General features: G+C 43.3%; 1 protein-coding gene across 1 annotated transcript; it reads left to right on the top strand.

Annotated features, from left to right (window-relative positions):
* Window positions 1-11,351: 11,351 nt before the first annotated feature.
* On the top strand, window positions 11,352-11,648 carry LOC126510557 (keratin-associated protein 3-1). The gene has a single exon (XM_050157199.1). It carries the CDS (start codon window positions 11,352-11,354, stop codon window positions 11,646-11,648), a length of 297 nt encoding a protein of 98 aa, XP_050013156.1.
* The last annotated feature ends 5,990 nt before the right edge of the window (window positions 11,649-17,638 follow it).

Here is a 17,638-nt window from a genome sequence, read left to right as displayed (position 1 = left end):
TTTTTGTTTCATTGATTCTTTGGATTGTTTTCTGTGTTTCTATTTTGTTGATTTCAGCCCTCAGTTTGATTATTTCCAGTCTTCTACTCCTCCTAGGTGAGTCTGCTCCTTTTTTTTCCTAGAGCTTTCAGGTGTGCTGTTAAGTCCCCAATGTGTGCTTTCTCAGTTTTCTTTAAGTGGGCACTTAGTGCTATGAACTTTCCTCTTAGCACTGCTTTCATAGTGTCTCATAGGTTTGAGTATGTTGTGTCTTTCTTTTCATTGAATTCAAGGAAGACTTTAATTTCTTTCTTTATTTCTTCCTTGGTCCAGGTGTGGTTCAGTAGTTGACTGTTCAGTTTCCATGAGTTTGTAGGCTTTCTGGGGGTAGCATTATTGTTGAATTCTAACTTTAATCCATGGTGATCCAATAAGACACAGGTGGTTACTAATATTTTTTCGTAACTGTAGAAGTTTGCTTTGTTACCGAGTATGTGGTCAATTTTAGAGAAGGTTCCATGAGCTGCAGAGAAGGTATATTCTTTCCTATTTGGGTGGAATGTTCTATAGATGTCTGTTAAGTCCATTATAGGATGAGAACTCCAATTTACCTGCAGCAGGAATTCTAAATATGGACACGTAGAGCCTACCCCGCCACTCCCAGGCTTGAAGAATGTTCTCTCTTCTGCGATGTTGTCCCACACACATTGATTCTAATCATATAATTCATCTCATATCAAAATAAGTTTTGAAAATAAATGTTTGTGATCTGTCCAAACCTTTGGAACCAATTAGTCTTCACCTGTGAGTTCTTACCCCAAACCTGCTAGCCTAACCAAAAAGTCCAATGGCCTCCTGAAGACCATTGTGCCATCATTTTGGGATAACACTGAAGATTGATTCTTTACAGGGTCTATAACATGCTTGGACCTGTGACCTGTGTCAGCTGAGACCATGGCTTCTGAAACAATGGGAGTAAGAGTAGCTCCATAACTAATAAATGCAGACTCTCTATTGTTCTTTGTCCCACAGTTGTGAGCTATGCTGGTTTAGTGGTCTTGGTTCTTAAGGAGAAAACATTTTCACCAGGAGGCAAATGACGGCCTAGGAGCTGTTACTGCCACTGTGTTATTTTGGTCTCTTCCTGTCACTGAACTCAGAGGGATAGAAAGTGGGTCACTCTGCTGACTTTTGTCCTTGATCCTGAATCTCAAGATGAAGTCTGGGTTGCTGCCACTAAACTGTGGCAAGAAAGGACTAGATGAAGAAGACAGGTTATTAAATGAAGAGTCAGTATAAAAAATTAATGGAAAATTCACAGCAAAAATGTAGGACCACTGTGGATGCAGACTCTTCAAGAATAAAGGCTAGAATCCAAGTTAAAATCCCTGACCAACTGAGAGCCAGATAAAGAAATGAAGTGAGTGTTGGAAGAACAGAATTATAGATACTATGTATATCCCTATCACTACTTACAGAACCAAGGGCTGCAGAAACTTCTTGAAGATTGTTATGGCATCATTTGGGATGTGATGCACTGTAGTAGTCTTTGTTTAGAGGGTCTAGAATATACTTGGAATATTGCCCTCCTTGCTTTTCTCCTCTCTGCCCCCTTTGTGGCGCTACAGGCTAAACTAACTTCACATGGATGAAATTTTACTTAAAAGATCGATCTTGGGAAACACATTCTGTTATCATGGTTTACAGATGACTAACTATGTTGCTTACACTCAGATGCTTATGAAGAAGAGAGAGGAAGTAACTATCTACCTCCAAACTTAATGTTGAAGGGAGGCTTGAGCAGATGGCTCCCCTGGGGAAATCCTTGCTGCACAAGTATGAGGTCCTGAGTTTAGTCCTCAACACTCTCATAAAAAAAAAAATGAGGGTGACATTTCCATAGGTAGGGTCCCTGGGGATTCTTGGCCAGACAGTCTGTCTGAGCTCCACATTCAGCGAGAGACTTTGTCTCTAAAATAAGATGAAAAGTGATGGAGGTGCATTCTCCACATTGATCTCTGGCCTCCACATGCGTCCACACATATGTGCATCCACACATACATGCGTGTGCACAGACAGGAGTATGTAAAAGCAAAACACCAAATCCAAATGACAATGAAAACCACCTCAGGAACAGACAATGAAGCAAGCAACTGAGTCAGGTCTGTCATCTCAGTCCTCCAGAAGCTAAGTTAGAACTGCTGAGAGTTTCAGGGCAGCCTGGGCTACAGTGTGAACCCTGTCTCTGAAACAAAACAAGAGGCCCAGTGAGATAGCTCACCCGAAACCACACAGTGGAAGGAGAAAAACAACTCCTGAAATTTGTCTTCTGACCTCCACAGAGGTACAGGGGTGTGCTCACACACACACACACACAGAGAGAGAGAGAGAGAGAGAGAGAGAGAGAGACAGAGAGAGACAGAGAGAGACAGAGAGAGGCAGAGAGACAGAGAGAGAGACAGAGAGAGAGACAGAGAGAGACAGAGACGGGGGGGGGGGGAAACTAGTAGTAAATGACGTTGTGTGGAGATTCCAGATACCTAAGGTTGACTGTCTTGGAAGATGTAGATTTCAGAGTAAACTGATCTGTGTACCTGTTGTTAAATTACATTTTTTCAGCTCCACCATCCTCCCTCTGATCTTCAAGAATCCTGTCTTGGAGCCCAGAATCCCCCGTTGTTCCTCTGCCCACGTCTCTGCTAGACTTGACCACTAGGGGGCAAGAGAGGAAAACTGCACGGTCTGCAGAGGAGGGCACTTTCTGCTTACTCGGATGCCAGAGGGTGCCAGGATTATCACCTCGGGATCTCTGCTTCACTCCAGCAGGCACAGATCCTTGCCCTGGCAGCACCTGTCTCCACCCTCAGAGAACCAACTCCATTGCTCCTCTCAGTCCCTACACGAGCTAGCCAGCCACGCCCCTTCAAAAAGGTGTTTCACTCTTCGGGTAAAGCCCTCTCTAAATTTGTATGCTTTCATTTTTTCCTTCTTTCTTTTAAAATGAACGTGTTCTTCATGTACTAAATTTATGTCTTAGGGGTTTCTTTAAGCCCTTTTAACCTTCTAACCAACAACCTGAAGATTATTTGTATTAAATTAATTCAGTACAAATATTGTGTGTGTAGCTGACATCTCCTGACTAACCTCTCTTACATTTGCCTTCTTTAATTTTTTTTAAAAATTATTTAGTGTGAGCTATTTATTCAGACTTTTCAATCATTCTCTTTGGTGGCTCATCATAGTTGACTGTGGGGAACACACTAGTCTGTGTCCTTTAGAGGGAGCATCCAGAGAGTCACATCTGAGCCACACTAAATCTAATTTAGAAACCAGAAAGACTACCTTGCAACACTGTACTCGGTTGCCGCACACCGCGGACCCCTGTCTCCGCTCTATGCGCTAGAACCCAGTTCTCGAGCTTCGGGCAAGGGGCTGGAGGTTGAGAATACACACGCAGAGACAGACTGACACATAGACCTTCCAACACTGGTACCAAAAGGCCCTCTTTAATAGCACCATGGAGGCTTAAATACCCTGCAGTCAATGGCCAACAGGTGAAAATCCCATCCTCTGATCCTCTAAGCTAGGCACAGCTTTTAGTAACTTCAATTAGAAGACTCTAGACAGGGAAGAGCAGCTCAAAGTCAGGACTCAATTAGTCCCAACACTCGGTGGTTAAGAAACCTCCACGTTTTCTATAGAAAGCTTCTTAGAAGGAGAGGCTGGTGCTTGGGAGGACCCTTGGTTGTTCCTGACATGCCCCAGACCACAACTTGAATGGAAGAAGCCTGTGGGGCTCTTTAAGCGCCCATAGGCGAGTTTGAGAAGTCCACGGACACAACGCGGTTTGGGGAGCTTTTCAAAAGAGACCGTGTGAATCACCACATCTGCCGAAGCGTGACGGCTTTGGGTGAAGCTGAGGATCTGAGAGTTAAGCAAAGTTGTGTTTGTAAGCGTGACAGAGACTAATCCAAAGCAATAAGTGTGACTTCATGTCAGGACTGTGTGTTTCTAAGCATCCGCCTTCCTCGCCTCCCAGTGTGTTAGTTAACAGTGGCACCGTGGGGCAAAGAAGTCTCAGCATCTCCGGAGAAGCTGACATCAGGGAAGATGAGGGAGTTAGAAATGACAGTGTTTGGGAGTGATGGTTGCAAAGAGTTCCAATAAGAAGGGTTCTGGGGCTTCCCACTCAGGATGTGGCGAGGGAGACAAAAATAACAGAATTCTGATCTAGCACTTGAAAAACTATAAGATTCGTGTTTTAAAACATTATCCCAATACTCACCATTTTAGTGAGCAGAAAGGAAAGAAAGCTGAAGAACGGCCAGGGATAGAGCAGGAGCTGGGTTTGGGAGGATGACAAGGTGTTATGTGTTAGCATGCGCTAAGCAAAACAAATAACGTGCTATATCGTGTTCCCACCTTATGAAGGACACAAAGGAGGACCATGAAAGGAATCAAAAATCACCGGTTAAAAACCCCTTGTCTACTCACTGGCTCGTGTAGATGGATCTCAGAGATTCTCTGGAACTGGTTTTAATTATTTGGTAAGAGTTCAGTCTCTCAGAGAACTGCTGTGAGTACCCACTAAATACTTAGCCATGTGCTTGACACATGATAGGCACTCCAGAGATAACGTTCTCTGCTTATCTTCATTCAAATCTATGTCTTTTGGAGCAGACACCCCTTTAGAATATTAAAAAGACAGAAGTGGCCAGACACACGTGGGTGGGTGGGAAATAGCTGTGCCGACAAGGAAGGAGATTACAAGAGATTTCTCACTCTATTGAGTGATTGGCCCTTTGTCCAATTAATCTACTCCTAAAAACCAAACATGTATCCAGGCACGAAGGCACAAGCCCATAATCCGAGCACTCAACACCCAAGAGACTGAAATAGGAGGATTGCCAGTCCAAGGCCAGCCTGGGATTTATAGTGAATCCTTATTTAAAAAAAAAAAAAATCAACGACTCTGGCTACTTGTGGGAACTTTCTCCTCATGCAATGCTCCTTCCTTTCTGGTCTCCTCTTTCTTCACAGCTGACCAAGAAAACAAATTCTCTCGCTGACCAACTAGGATTTGAAGTCGTTCCATCATACCCCGTACCCCAGTCTCATTTTCTAAGTGCATTTAAATGACATCCCGTCAATATAAATCCTAAGTGTTAAAGAAAATCCAAGAACAAAGAAGTAGTAAAGGAAACAAAACTGCAAAGGAAGAAGACAAAGATGCTGACAGAGAATTGCTTCCAGGCCCAGCTGGTTCTTCGTGGTTAGCATGTCCACACCCAGGCAACATCCCAGGACTCCAGCAGGGTAGAGTAGAGGGAAAGCAGCCTTTCTGGAGAAGGCAGAGACTCCACTGGCTTCAGAGGTTGTGATGAAGACGGTGAAAGACCTCCAGAAATGAGACATTATGAAACTAAAGCCCTCACCTTTACCCCAGGCCACCCACAATACAAGAGCTCCAGGTTCGGTCTGCTTGTTCAACCACCATCCCTCCTAGAAGCATTTGCTGAGCACTTAGAGCTTCAACCATCTTCATGTGTTATTCGGTTTAGTCCTTCGACACCGCATCAGTGTGACAATAACAGCCATTTTCGGCATTCCCTTGGTTGTCAGTGGTTGACCCGGTGAGGCTGACCTCACCCTGTGCTTTTGTAGTTAGACCCAATCTTGTGGGGTTGTGGTCAGAACAGTCTCTACTCCCTGATGTCTATGGGCATTCAGTTCCTTCCCACTGCTAGCATTTGCTGCTGCTCTTCACTGCGGCTGCAATGCCTCTCTCCCCCTCTATGTTGAATTACAGCCTTACACCCTCTGTGAACCCCAGCAGACACAAGGATGCTTCAGAGTACGCCTGCGCCCTACTTGCTGTCTCCCACCTGATGTCTCCTAACACAGGACAAGTCACATTGAAGGTGTTCAACCATCGGTGGAAAAAAAAAAAACCAGATTATATATTTTTATTAAAATGTAATAGTAACTTTATAGATTAATGTATAGTCAGATAACAACAGATTGTGAAACCAGAGACCTTTGGTTTAATTGCAGTTCAATTCCTTTGTCCCTTACTGATGAAAAAAGAGGACTAACCTTATCAACTTTTATAAAGTGTTTTAAAATTGAATGGCATATTACACAGAAAGACCTTAGAATCATACTTTTAAAAAATCATCTGAATTTATTGCTACTCTTTATCCTTGTATATAGGTACCTATTTAGTAAATTCACATATTGAAGTTCCAATATCAACTAAAATTTAAAAATATAACATTAAGGGACTGGAGAGATGACTTAGCATTTAAAAGCATATACTGCTCTTGTAGAAGATCTGAGTTCAGATCCCAGCACTCACTACCTCCTGTAGCTCCAGCTCCAGGGATTCTGTCACCCTCTTCTGATGCCCACAGGCACCCACACTCACGGGTTCACACACACACACACACACACACACACACACACACAGATAAAGATGTTTAACATTTAAGTATTTTAAGGCTACCATAGAATAATTGTAAATTTAAATATGTCAACAATAGATTTCACTTAGTTACCCGCTAGCATTTTTTCCTCACTCTCAGGCATACACTGTATTATTCAGGGGCTGGAGAGATGTTTCTCTCAGTAGGTAAGAGCATTTTCTGGCCGGGCATATGGCACACACCATTAATCCCAGCAATTGGAAGGTGGAGAGGTGGACGCAGGAGAATCTCTATGAGACCAGCCTGGTCTACATATTGAACTCTAGGAGAGACTACATAGAGAGACCCTGTTTCAAAAAAAATGCACTGGCTTTTCTTCCAAGTCTTCCAGAGGACCTGCGTTCAGTTCCCAGCACCTAACACCCACAGCTCACAACCATATCCAGGAAGATCTGATGTCCTCTCCTGGCTTCAGCAGGCACCAGCAGACTATTCTATAGACATAAAACATTTTTTTTATAAAAATAACCATTACTCAGTGTCCATCTTCCTATCCACTTTAGCTTTAGTAAGAGTATATATTTCTATATTATTTTACTGTTTATGATTCTCCATTTCACTCTGCATGTTCTGTAGGCCACAATGATACACGGGAACTAAAGGAAACTTACAGTTCCCCCAAAAACTTGTTTAGAATTCCAGCGAGAGGAAGCTGGTTAAGTAAAGCTTGTGAGAATATCGCATGTGCCGTGTGACCAAATGCCTTGAGAATGTCCAATGAAATCACATAAGTCCACAGGGAGTAGAGTGAGAGGGGTGCCTCTTTTACACACACACACACACACACACACACACACACACACAGCAGTGAATACCAGCTGGCCTCAGGAAACGTTACTACTCCTCTTAAAAAGCAATACAACTCAAAGGTAATTCAGTGAGTGGCAATACAGTAGCAAGGGTTAAGTCAAATTTGGGGCAGGAGAGATGGCTCGGCAGTTAAGAGCCCTTGTGCTCTTGTCAAGGACCTGGATTCAGTTCCCAGCACCTGCATGATGCCTCACGACCATCTACAACTCCAGTTTCCAGATTCCGTGCCTTCTTCCAACCTACACAGGCACCAGGCATGTACATGCTACACATCCATGCATGTAAGCAGACCACTCATACACATAAAGTAAATCTAAAAATATATACAGAGAGAGTTACATCAAACTTGACTATAACCATTCATTACATCAAATTTGACTATAAGCACCATTCAGCTGGGAGAGGAGTGTCCACCATTTAAACCCACGCTCAAAATCCTTTGCATGTATGCTTTGCCAAGTGTGCATTCCGCAAGGAGAGGATTAATATTCCTAGTAGCCCTGAAGACAGCCGCGCTTCCTTTCCACCCCCTCTATAAAGACATTCATCAGAAATGTCAAAGATCGTGGGATTCCGTAAGACAGGCCTAAATGGTTTTACTCACAGCCATTTTTGTTAGAATGAGAAACTTCAAAGATTTCTATGTTCTACGACTGTGACGAGATAAACTACTCCAGACAACTTCGGAAATACCGTGTGGCCCATGAGTGGGAAGCTGCTAAGCATTGCTGCTGATTCAGGAGATGCTGGAGTGGGAGGGTTTACCCAAGATCAACCCGGAAATTCACGGAGTTCTTGGGAGGTGGTGGTTGGTTAGGCACAGGCAGGCTCACAACAAAGAGTGACTAACACACATAAAAAGCATCATCAGCCTCCATTTGGAAGGTGGTAAGCAAAAATTTCCATCCGTGTGCTCGAGCCTCCAGCGCCTCACTCCAGCCCTGATCCTTCCTGCTCACGGGTGTGGTCCTGCCGGGCCCCCAGCTAAAGGCGGTATCCACTGCTCTCCCCACCAGTCAGGCAGCTTTTGCTCAGGGCCCCTTCCGAAGAGTAGATCTGAGACCTGGATAGGATCCTTGGCTTCGGTTACAAACTGTACACACAAGCTCTCATTCAGCAAAACATGCCACCTCTCCTTTCAAACTCTACTCTCTCTTACCAGTGGCTCACCCGCCCCCAGCATCAGTGACCATCCTCTCTCACCTGGACTCTAAACTCGGTCCGTTTCCACGCCAGATCTGGGCAGATCATTTTCCTTCATACATGAAACCTATCCCTCTCTGCTTTAAATCATCTGAGTAGAATAAGTAAGTACTAATTTTTCATGGCCGAGGATAATGGTCCTTGCCAATTAACTGAATATGTCAAAGTGGCTCTCAGAGGTGAGTCTGAATGTTTCAAACACAAACAAATGTCGTGTCTGAGATAATAAATATGTCAGTTACCCTGATCCGGCTATTACACATTGAATGCCTGTATTGAAATGACACACTGGAACCCCCTAAATATGTACAATTACAAGTCAATTAAAAATAAGTTTGAAATATATAAACCATCCGGTGAATTTTTCAGTGCCCTAAGAATAAACGTCTAAACGCTGTAGAATACCCTAGAAAACCCTACCTCACCAGGAGCCGACTGGCTGCTATAACATTGTCTCCTGTCATAATTCTTCTCTGTTTCCCAGCCACCCTGGCAAGAGCAATCTGACTGCCCAAATCACAGTAGCCACCCTCCGCCGCCATCTCCCTGTCTCTCCTGTTAACGTGTTTTCTTGCCTTACGGCAACTGGCACTGTCTGCAGTTCTTATGTGTTCACCGGTTTATCTTGTGACTGCCAGTTTCCCCCGCTGTGACGGACACTGTAACAAGGACCCTATCTGAATGCTTATTGATGCATACTTACAACCAGACATAACACAAGCCATTTTAATACATTAATAAATGAAAATATATATAAAATCTACAATTATATGAAGTTGAGGGTTGAAGATAGAGCTCAAGGGGAGAGCCCTTGTAAGGCTTTCTGTTCAATTCCTCGGTATGGTCATACGCATACACACACATATATTATACTATAATATATTATGCATAATATATTGTCTATAGCTCAATACATGATCTATTGATGTTATATAAGCCATTCTTCATTAGCTATGCAATTTTTTACCCAATAATATATCGTTTCTCTTTTTATAATCTGGAAAAGGGTCATAGTGATAATCCCAATCTTACAGAATATGGAAAGAAAATGCATATTAAATACTTAGTACTATGCCTGGGGCACAAGACACATAAAATAAGGGCTATGTTTTAGTGGAGGATTAGTGTGGCAGTTATCTTAAAAAATATTACTATAAACTATGAAAACTGAGTCACCTAGAAAATGGTTCCCCAAGACTGAACAGTGTGGTGTGAATTCCCAGGTTAAGATTTTCTAACCATCCTCATTGTTCCTTTGAGATACTTTTGGGCAGCTTGACACAAGCTGGGCTCATCTGGGAGTGGAGAACTTGAGCCTAGAAGATGTCCCCCATCAGGTTCTCCCATAGGCACGTCTGTGGGGCATTTTCTTGATTGATGGCTAATGTGGGAGGGCCCAGCTCACTCTGAGCAGTGCCCCTCCTGAACAGGTGGTCCTCAGTTTCATAAGAAAGCAACATGAACAAGCTATGAGGAGCAATCCAGTAAGTAACACTCCTCCAAGGTCTCTGCTTCATCCCTATCTCCAGGACCCTACCTTAAGGTCCTGCCTTGACTTTCCTCAGTGGACTGTGACATGGGCTATGTAAACCCAATAAACCTTTGTCTTCCCAAGTTGTTCTTGGTCACGATGTTTACCACAGCAATAGAGACCTCACCTAGGAAACCCATCCAGCTATGCCTTCCTTTGTGACAGGAGCCATACTTCCCTCCTCACTCCCCTATGTCACACAAATATGTCCCAATCACTTCCCCTAGCTTCAAATCAGCAGGAGGGCATGTGAAGTAAGAAGAAAACATGGAGTTGGAGACACACCGTTGACTTCACATGCCAGAATGCTCCAGAGAATACTGACTTTTCAGTTATGAAAATAAACACAAAGGAGTATGTGGTTAAGGAGGGTGGCGGAACATTTATGCTCTAACACCTTACTGAGAACTTCCAGAGCCTTCTGGCATATTGAAAGCTCTGGGAAACCCTCAAGGGGGGAAGTCGGTATGCACCACATTTGACTAAGGGTCTCGTTTTTGGGACCCCCCAGAGCACCTGTTCCTGAGGCTCACTCTAAGAATACTGTATCCTTTCATCCTTAAGTCTCAGCACAACCCATCTTTAAGTGATAAAAAGTCTAAGCACATAGCACAGTCAGATGAAGTTATGAGGGCCCTGGTCCTTGTTACACTTACAGTTCTTTGTGGCCATCCACATACCCCTCCCAAGTCTTCGATCAACACATGTACAAAGGGATAAAAAACAAATGATTTTCTAGAATTCTGTACAAAACCACTTCTTTGCACATTCCCCAACCTACTTCCCATAGACTCCATCCCTCTTTTTGGACTCAACTTCTTGGAGCCACAAGACATAATTTTTTTTCTCTTACTTTTTCAGTCAGAGAGCCTAAACTGTCTCATGGAAACTCATGGTTGCTGGAAGAAGAGAAACCCAAAAGCCAGTGAAGTGTTCATCTGTAGAAGAGACACAGCGCACAGGGAAGTGCTGCAGATACCTGCCATTCCATGCCACTATTAGTGATGTGTAATGATTGGAAGATAATGGCTCTGTGCCTTTGAAGACTAAAGTGGTGAAGCTGTCTGTGCAATGACACCTGGCCAGTATGAGGAGTCCCCATTTGACAGCAAAACAACCCGAATCCCTTTTATGAGGTATGGAATGTGGCTTAAGTAATAAACACTTAAGTAATTAGATGGATTTTTATGGAAGCAGCCATAAACTGAAACATGGGGGAAATGCCTTGGCATTGGGTTGACGCCCAGGGAGGCGGGTATATAAGAGCCAGGGCAGACGTCGGGAGCATTCACACATCAACTGACTTCTCCTCTCAACCCAACCACAACCCAACTCCCAAAGCCATGGCCTGCTGTGTTGCCCGCTGCTGCAGTGTCCCCACCGGCCCTGCCACCACCATCTGCTCCTCTGACAAGTCCTGCCGCTGTGGAGTCTGCCTGCCCAGCACCTGCCCACATGAGATCAGCCTCCTGCAGCCCACCTGCTGTGACCCCTGCCCCCCACCCTGCTGCCAACCTGAAGTGTACGTGCCAACCTGCTGGCTGCTCAACTCTTGCCACCCAACTCCCGGCCTGAGCGGCATCAACCTGACCACCTACGTCCAGCCTGGCTGTGAGAGTCCCTGTGAGCCCTGCTGTTAAGCCCTACTCCCAGATTCAGGAGCCTGGCTTCTCAACATCCTCCCCATCACCTGTTCTTCAGCAACTGTTTCTGCCTGAATCCCAGCTTCATTAACCCCAGAACCCAGGAACAGAAGCCCGTGGACCATGCTTAAGCTGCCCATGCTTTGTTCCTATGGGCACAGATGGCTGCCTTCTCTCTTTTAGGCTCTGTTTCTCCTTTTTGAGAGCTACCATTTGGACTACTCATTAATAAAGTTCATTCTGGCTTAGCATTCCTGGCCTCATAGCTGTTTATTTCTCTGTTTCCTCTTAGGGAAAGTAGAACTCCAAGTTCTACCTGAAAGTAGTTTGTTATGCAGCCCAAGGGCCACCCCAACACAGTGAGAAATCTTTTATTTATGTGTGTGTGTATATATAAATATATATATATATAATTTTTATTCATTTGAATAACAACCACAGTTTCCCCTCCTCTCCTATCCCTGTCTTCCCCAATCCACCCCCATCCTTAGGAAGGGTAAGGCCTCCCTTGGGAAGTCAACAAAGCCTGCTACATTCAGCAGAGGCAGCACACCCCTCCCAATTGCACCAAGGCTGAGTAAGGCATCCCACCATGTGGAATGGGCTTCAAACAGCCAGCTCATGCACTAGGGATAGATCCTGGTCCCACTGCTAGGGGGCCCTGAAAACTCCAGCAGGTTCTTTTTATAGGATCTTTCCATTTAATGAATATTTCTGGAGCTATCCACTGTGCCACATAGAATCTAGACATATAATGTTCTTTTTTTTTTTATTTAACTCTCATTCCTTCCTTGGTTAACTAAGAAAAAAATAATTCTTGTGCTGGCATGTGAAAATAATTTCTACCCCCTCCTCATAGTCAGCAAAAGTTTCAGACTCACAATGGAGGTTACTTTGAAATTCCAAACTCTTAAAAACAAGCCAAGGCACCCACGGGTGAGTCTATGGAGAGCTGCGCTCCTCACAGGAGAGCTTCTGGAGACTTCATTATGCCAGAACGTGCCATGACTTTGAAATAAAACAGCAGAGTGTGATCTTCTCCCTAATCAACTTGACTGTGCCCTCCTCTTTCTATTTTGTTTTCGTAAATTAGCTTCAGAGACGGGCATTTTCTGGAGAACAACTGGGGAGAGTTTGCCATCCCTTCCAGGCTCTGATGTCCAGGGGGAAAAAGACATCACTAACTAAGCTACTAAATTTAAGTAAATAGGAGTTAAAATTTTGTACTGTGTTTCATTTTTTCCTCTTTAGAGTGGGAAAATAGTAAATGTGAAAAAACTTTAGCATTTAGAACTGGTTTGCTTGGAAAAGCTTAAAAGTGTGTAAGTGTGATCCTGTGTGCATACATGTGTGTGCATATGACCTATTTTGGATAAAATAGTTCAAGCTGTATCAAAAGCAGAAACTACATAGCATCAAACATAGAAGAATCAAAGGCCCACGACATATAAATCAACAACACTGTGGTAAAGACACTGGACATGAAGCTGTTTTCATGGTCAGACATCGTCTTTATCAGAATTCTTATGGTTTGAGCTCCCTGAGCTGTAAGTTACATATTTACATCAGCTGAGCACTCATTGCTCAGGTATTAGTTGCAAAAGGAAACAAGCAAAAGTTCCTGCCCTTGAAGAGTTCTAGGGAAGAGGTATGGATAGTTGATATCTTCCAGAATAATCATTTTTGTGTGAATATCAGCATTTATTGTTTCTTGTCCCCTTAAGTGAGATCCCACTGAGTACACAGTAGCCTCAACTGTGCTTAGAAGTTGTCTGGCTCAAGTGACTTACACTGTCACGTCACTGAAATATCCATAATGCATTAGGCCAAAGTGAAATATTCTTTATACTACAGAACTGGCAACAAAGTTCTGACAGCACAAAATATACATTCCTCTTGGGAAAAAAAAATCTCTGCGTTGACCACTATGCTATTTCCTTAGTTTTGATGAACAATCTAAATGCAGCAAGAGCTCTCCACAAAGCACCCAGATTGCTGAAATCTAATTGTATAGTTGAATATTTTCTTACCTTGGGGACTTTGTGGCCTCTTTCTCTCCCTCTGTCCCTCCCTCCCTCCCTCCATCTCTCCCTCCCTGTCTCCTTGCTATCTGTAGCCTAGTCTACAACCTAGTTTTCCTTGCTATTATTCCCTCTTCTGCTTATGTCTCAGGACTGCAATAAGGTCTGGATAACCCAAAGAATAAAGACCCTCCTCATCCACAGCAATCAGTTGTCCTCATCCACAGCAATCAGTTGTCCTCATCCACAGCAATCAGTTGTCCCAGGAGAGCTCTCACTGTGACTTCCACCAGTGGTTCCCAGCTTTCTCTCCAAAAAGACATTCTTTCATTTTGAGAAACATGCATCTTTTCCCAGATGGCTTTCTTAAGTATTTTTAATTACTTCATTTCTCTGCTCATCAGTTTATAAGTATTGGTATATTGTGACATCAACATACACACACACACACACACACTTCCAATGAATGAACTGACTCACCTTTACTGTGGTCACACACTAACTTAAACCGTGAAGCGTTAGCATTCTAACAATTACACCAGATGGAAGGAACTTGGAAATGGTGTCTGTCTGTCTGACTGATCATTGTCAGCACCGAATGTAGCTTTGAACAGCAGAAGTGACAGGTCAGCAGTTTGATTTTCATAAAAAGCAAAAACTCTTCAGGTTGCTTTGCAAGAAAACGCATACTCGTATATTTCAGACCAAGTGTCGTCCCAAGAGCCCTTATTTTCATCTATTTCAATTTGTAATTAAAGTAACCAATCCTTTGTAAAACTAAAGGCTTGTTCATCTTCATATGTACTTGCATGTCTAGATGATGCAGTGCTAATATGTAGAAAATCTTCTAGCAAGTTCTGTCATCTCCAAGCACATTCATGTTGTGTGTTTTCAATATTTATTAATTCGCTCAGATTCATGCAAAAATGCCACTGTGCATCTGATAGAAAAAAGAAGAGTCCTACAGGTTTGGGCTTCCCAAATGTATCAGGGGTGCATGGTTTGAGAAGGATGCTTTCTTAGTTCTTGAAAACATCACTCTTGATACTTTACACTTAGTGTAGATGACTTATAGGAAGAAATTCTAGGGGATGAACAAGAAGAAAGTAAGGATAAACCCAAGCAGGTTAATATATTGAATAAAAAGAGAACGACACTGACACCATTTTGAAACCGTAGCAGGAAGCAAGTTTGAATGAAGCAACACAACCAAATAAAACTTCAGGAGTGCGTGTCCCATGGCTGATACAAGAAGATACTGCTTTATTTGTGTGGGGTTGTGCAAACATCAACAAGGAAGCAGCTGAAGGCTGAGGCCACGTTCCCTGAAATAGGTAGGTATAAAAGTCCCTCCCAAGGCAACTTTGTGGAAGAACGCCTTCCTCAGCAAGAAAACCTGACCCACCGTCACCATGACTGGCTGCAGTTCCTATCTCCAAGGATGCCGCAGCGTCCCGATGGGCCCGGCCACCACCCTCTGCTCATCAGACGTATATGGTCCATGTGGAGTCTGCCTGCCCAGCACCTGTCCACACAGGATCAGTCTCCTTCAGCCCGCCTGCTGTGTCACTTGCCCCCCTCCCTGCTGTGTGCCTGATTCCTATGTGTCCTCATGTTGGCTGCTCGACAAGGGCTACCCTGCCCCAGACCTGAAAGGTATCTCTGTTTCCACCTGTGTCCACCCTTGTGCTTGTAAACTCTCCTGCTGCTAAATGAGGGCCTTGAAAGAGCTTACCCACCTTGCCCTAAGGATCTGCAATGGTGGACACTAAGAAATCCTTAGCAAAAGGGCTTTAGTTAGGCACTCTGGAAGATGCTTTGACTCTGGGACTTCATTTTTGCAGAGAGATTCTTTCTGTGTTTCTCGACAATGATTTCAGAGAAGTGGAAAAGAGTCACAATCATGGATCTCCTTATTTTAAAAGTAAATAAATGCCACTACCCCCCAAGTCCTGTGCTGTCTCCTTGTTTAATGCTCTAATTACCCGGGGGACTCTTGACACATGCATCATGAAGCTGCAAGGTAGGTGTACAGCAGAATGACGCTTTCTGATGACGTCGACATAAATCTCATAGCTGACAGGAAACCACACAAGGATATTCGGATACCTGAAGAACATTGCCTGAGTGGTAAAACACATTCACACTATGCTTAGAATTGGTTTAAATTTCAAGATCAACACCTACCTTTATGTTTTGTTTCCCTGACTATGTAAACAACTCAAATGTGTCCTTAAAGACACAGACAAGCCTTCATTAGACGTCAACACACTCACATTCCAGGCATTTCTCAGATGCCTCTGGTGTCCCGGGCTTCTTCTCCAGAGCCTGCAGGAGATACACAAGACTAAGGATACAGTTCCCATCGCAAGGGCCTCTCACTGGCATGAGAAAGAGAACTGGAAGGGAAACTGTAATACGGGGCAGAATGAAGCAAGGTCAACTTGATCACACAGAAAACTGTGAAAACATCTGGATGGGTTCATTTATAAAGGAGGCTCTGTGGGCCAAAGCCTTGAGAACGAGAATGGATTGAGACGCAGAGAGCCGGGTTGGGGGTGGGGAGGGATCTTTCAGCTAAAGCAGCACTCTGAGTGCGATGACAGAGGGAACATTTTTATTTACGAAAAACACAGTATTCAAACCAAAGCCAAACCACCCGCTCTTTGTACACGCAATGCATGACACTTCACGGTGGCAGCGTCTAATGCTTTTCCAGTCCTTCTTCTTCCTTTAGACGTGCCGTGTTGATTAAAGTCACTCACCAAGGAATCAGAACTCTGTGCTTAACCAAAAGCCATTTTCCATCCAGTAAATTATGTAATTTAGATCCCACCGGCTGAATGCTTTGTACTAAAGAAACGTGTGGCAACCGCAGACCTGTCAACTATTCCACGTTAGACATTGCTGTGCCTCATCTTCAGATTCAGGAAGACAAATCAAGGCCAGCAGAGATGAAGAAGGTTGTAGAAGGCATCTCAGAGGAATTTATTATTCAGTTGAAGATCCGAGAGGGGGAGACAAACAAACACGCAGATGGAAGACCATAACAAACACCTTTTAATGACGTCTTTTGTTCTACGTTGCTTTTCCAGTCGCCATCTTAAACCTGCTGTTAACCGTGAATCACGTGGTTTCTCCTTCCGAATCCCATTTTGTCTTACTTTAAAGTCTGTATGTCATTCATGTGAGAATGAATTAGCTTAGTTTTCTTTTCATGAAACATCTGATCAAGGACAGCAAGTGAGCTTTTGTTTGTTTGGTTTTTGTTTTCTGTTTTTGTTTTTGTTTCTAATCTTTCCAATGGTTTTTATTCTTTGGCTCATCTTTAAGAAAAGAGACACTGGAAAAAATAAGATGTAACACTTCCTTTGAATGTCACTAAACAAAAAAAAAAAAAGAAAGGAAGGAAGGAAGATAGAAAATCACTTATTTCAAACAATAAAAAAGAATTTAGCCCATACCATCCTGTCTGTCCCATTGTTTGCTTTGGAGGACCTGAATTTTATTATCAATAAATAAAAAAAGTTTGAAGATTATATTGTCAGATGAAATATTTGTATTTGTAAATAAGCAGATAATTTAAAATTAAAAAGAGGGAAGGAAATTTTTAAACCCTAAAAGTGTACATGAATTGTCACTTGGTCAAATTACTTGTAACTCATACCAGATTGGGTATGTCAGATGCTGTAAGGATAAACTGTGACAATCTTATGACAAAAATTATGCCTCCATGACTCAAAACCGCAATTGGATTAATAAGGGCAGGACTCTTAAGAGAAATGAAAATGCCAAACTGATTAGATAACCTTTGTGGAAAAGGGTGTCATAAACAAAACCGGGATAAGAAGGAAGCTTTCTGATTGGACTCTTGCTCACTGGGGAGGGTATAAAAGAGTCCAGACAGAGAGGAGACATTTGAACCTCATCTTTGCCTTAGACCAAAGCCAACCAGACTCCATCACC

This window comes from Alexandromys fortis, unplaced genomic scaffold, assembly GCF_014885135.2.
Source record: "Alexandromys fortis isolate MF-2015 unplaced genomic scaffold, M_Fortis_MF-2015_v1.1 scaffold_31, whole genome shotgun sequence".
In the NCBI taxonomy this organism is placed as follows: Eukaryota; Metazoa; Chordata; class Mammalia; order Rodentia; family Cricetidae; genus Alexandromys; species Alexandromys fortis.
This window is presented reverse-complemented; position numbering and strand designations above follow the sequence as displayed.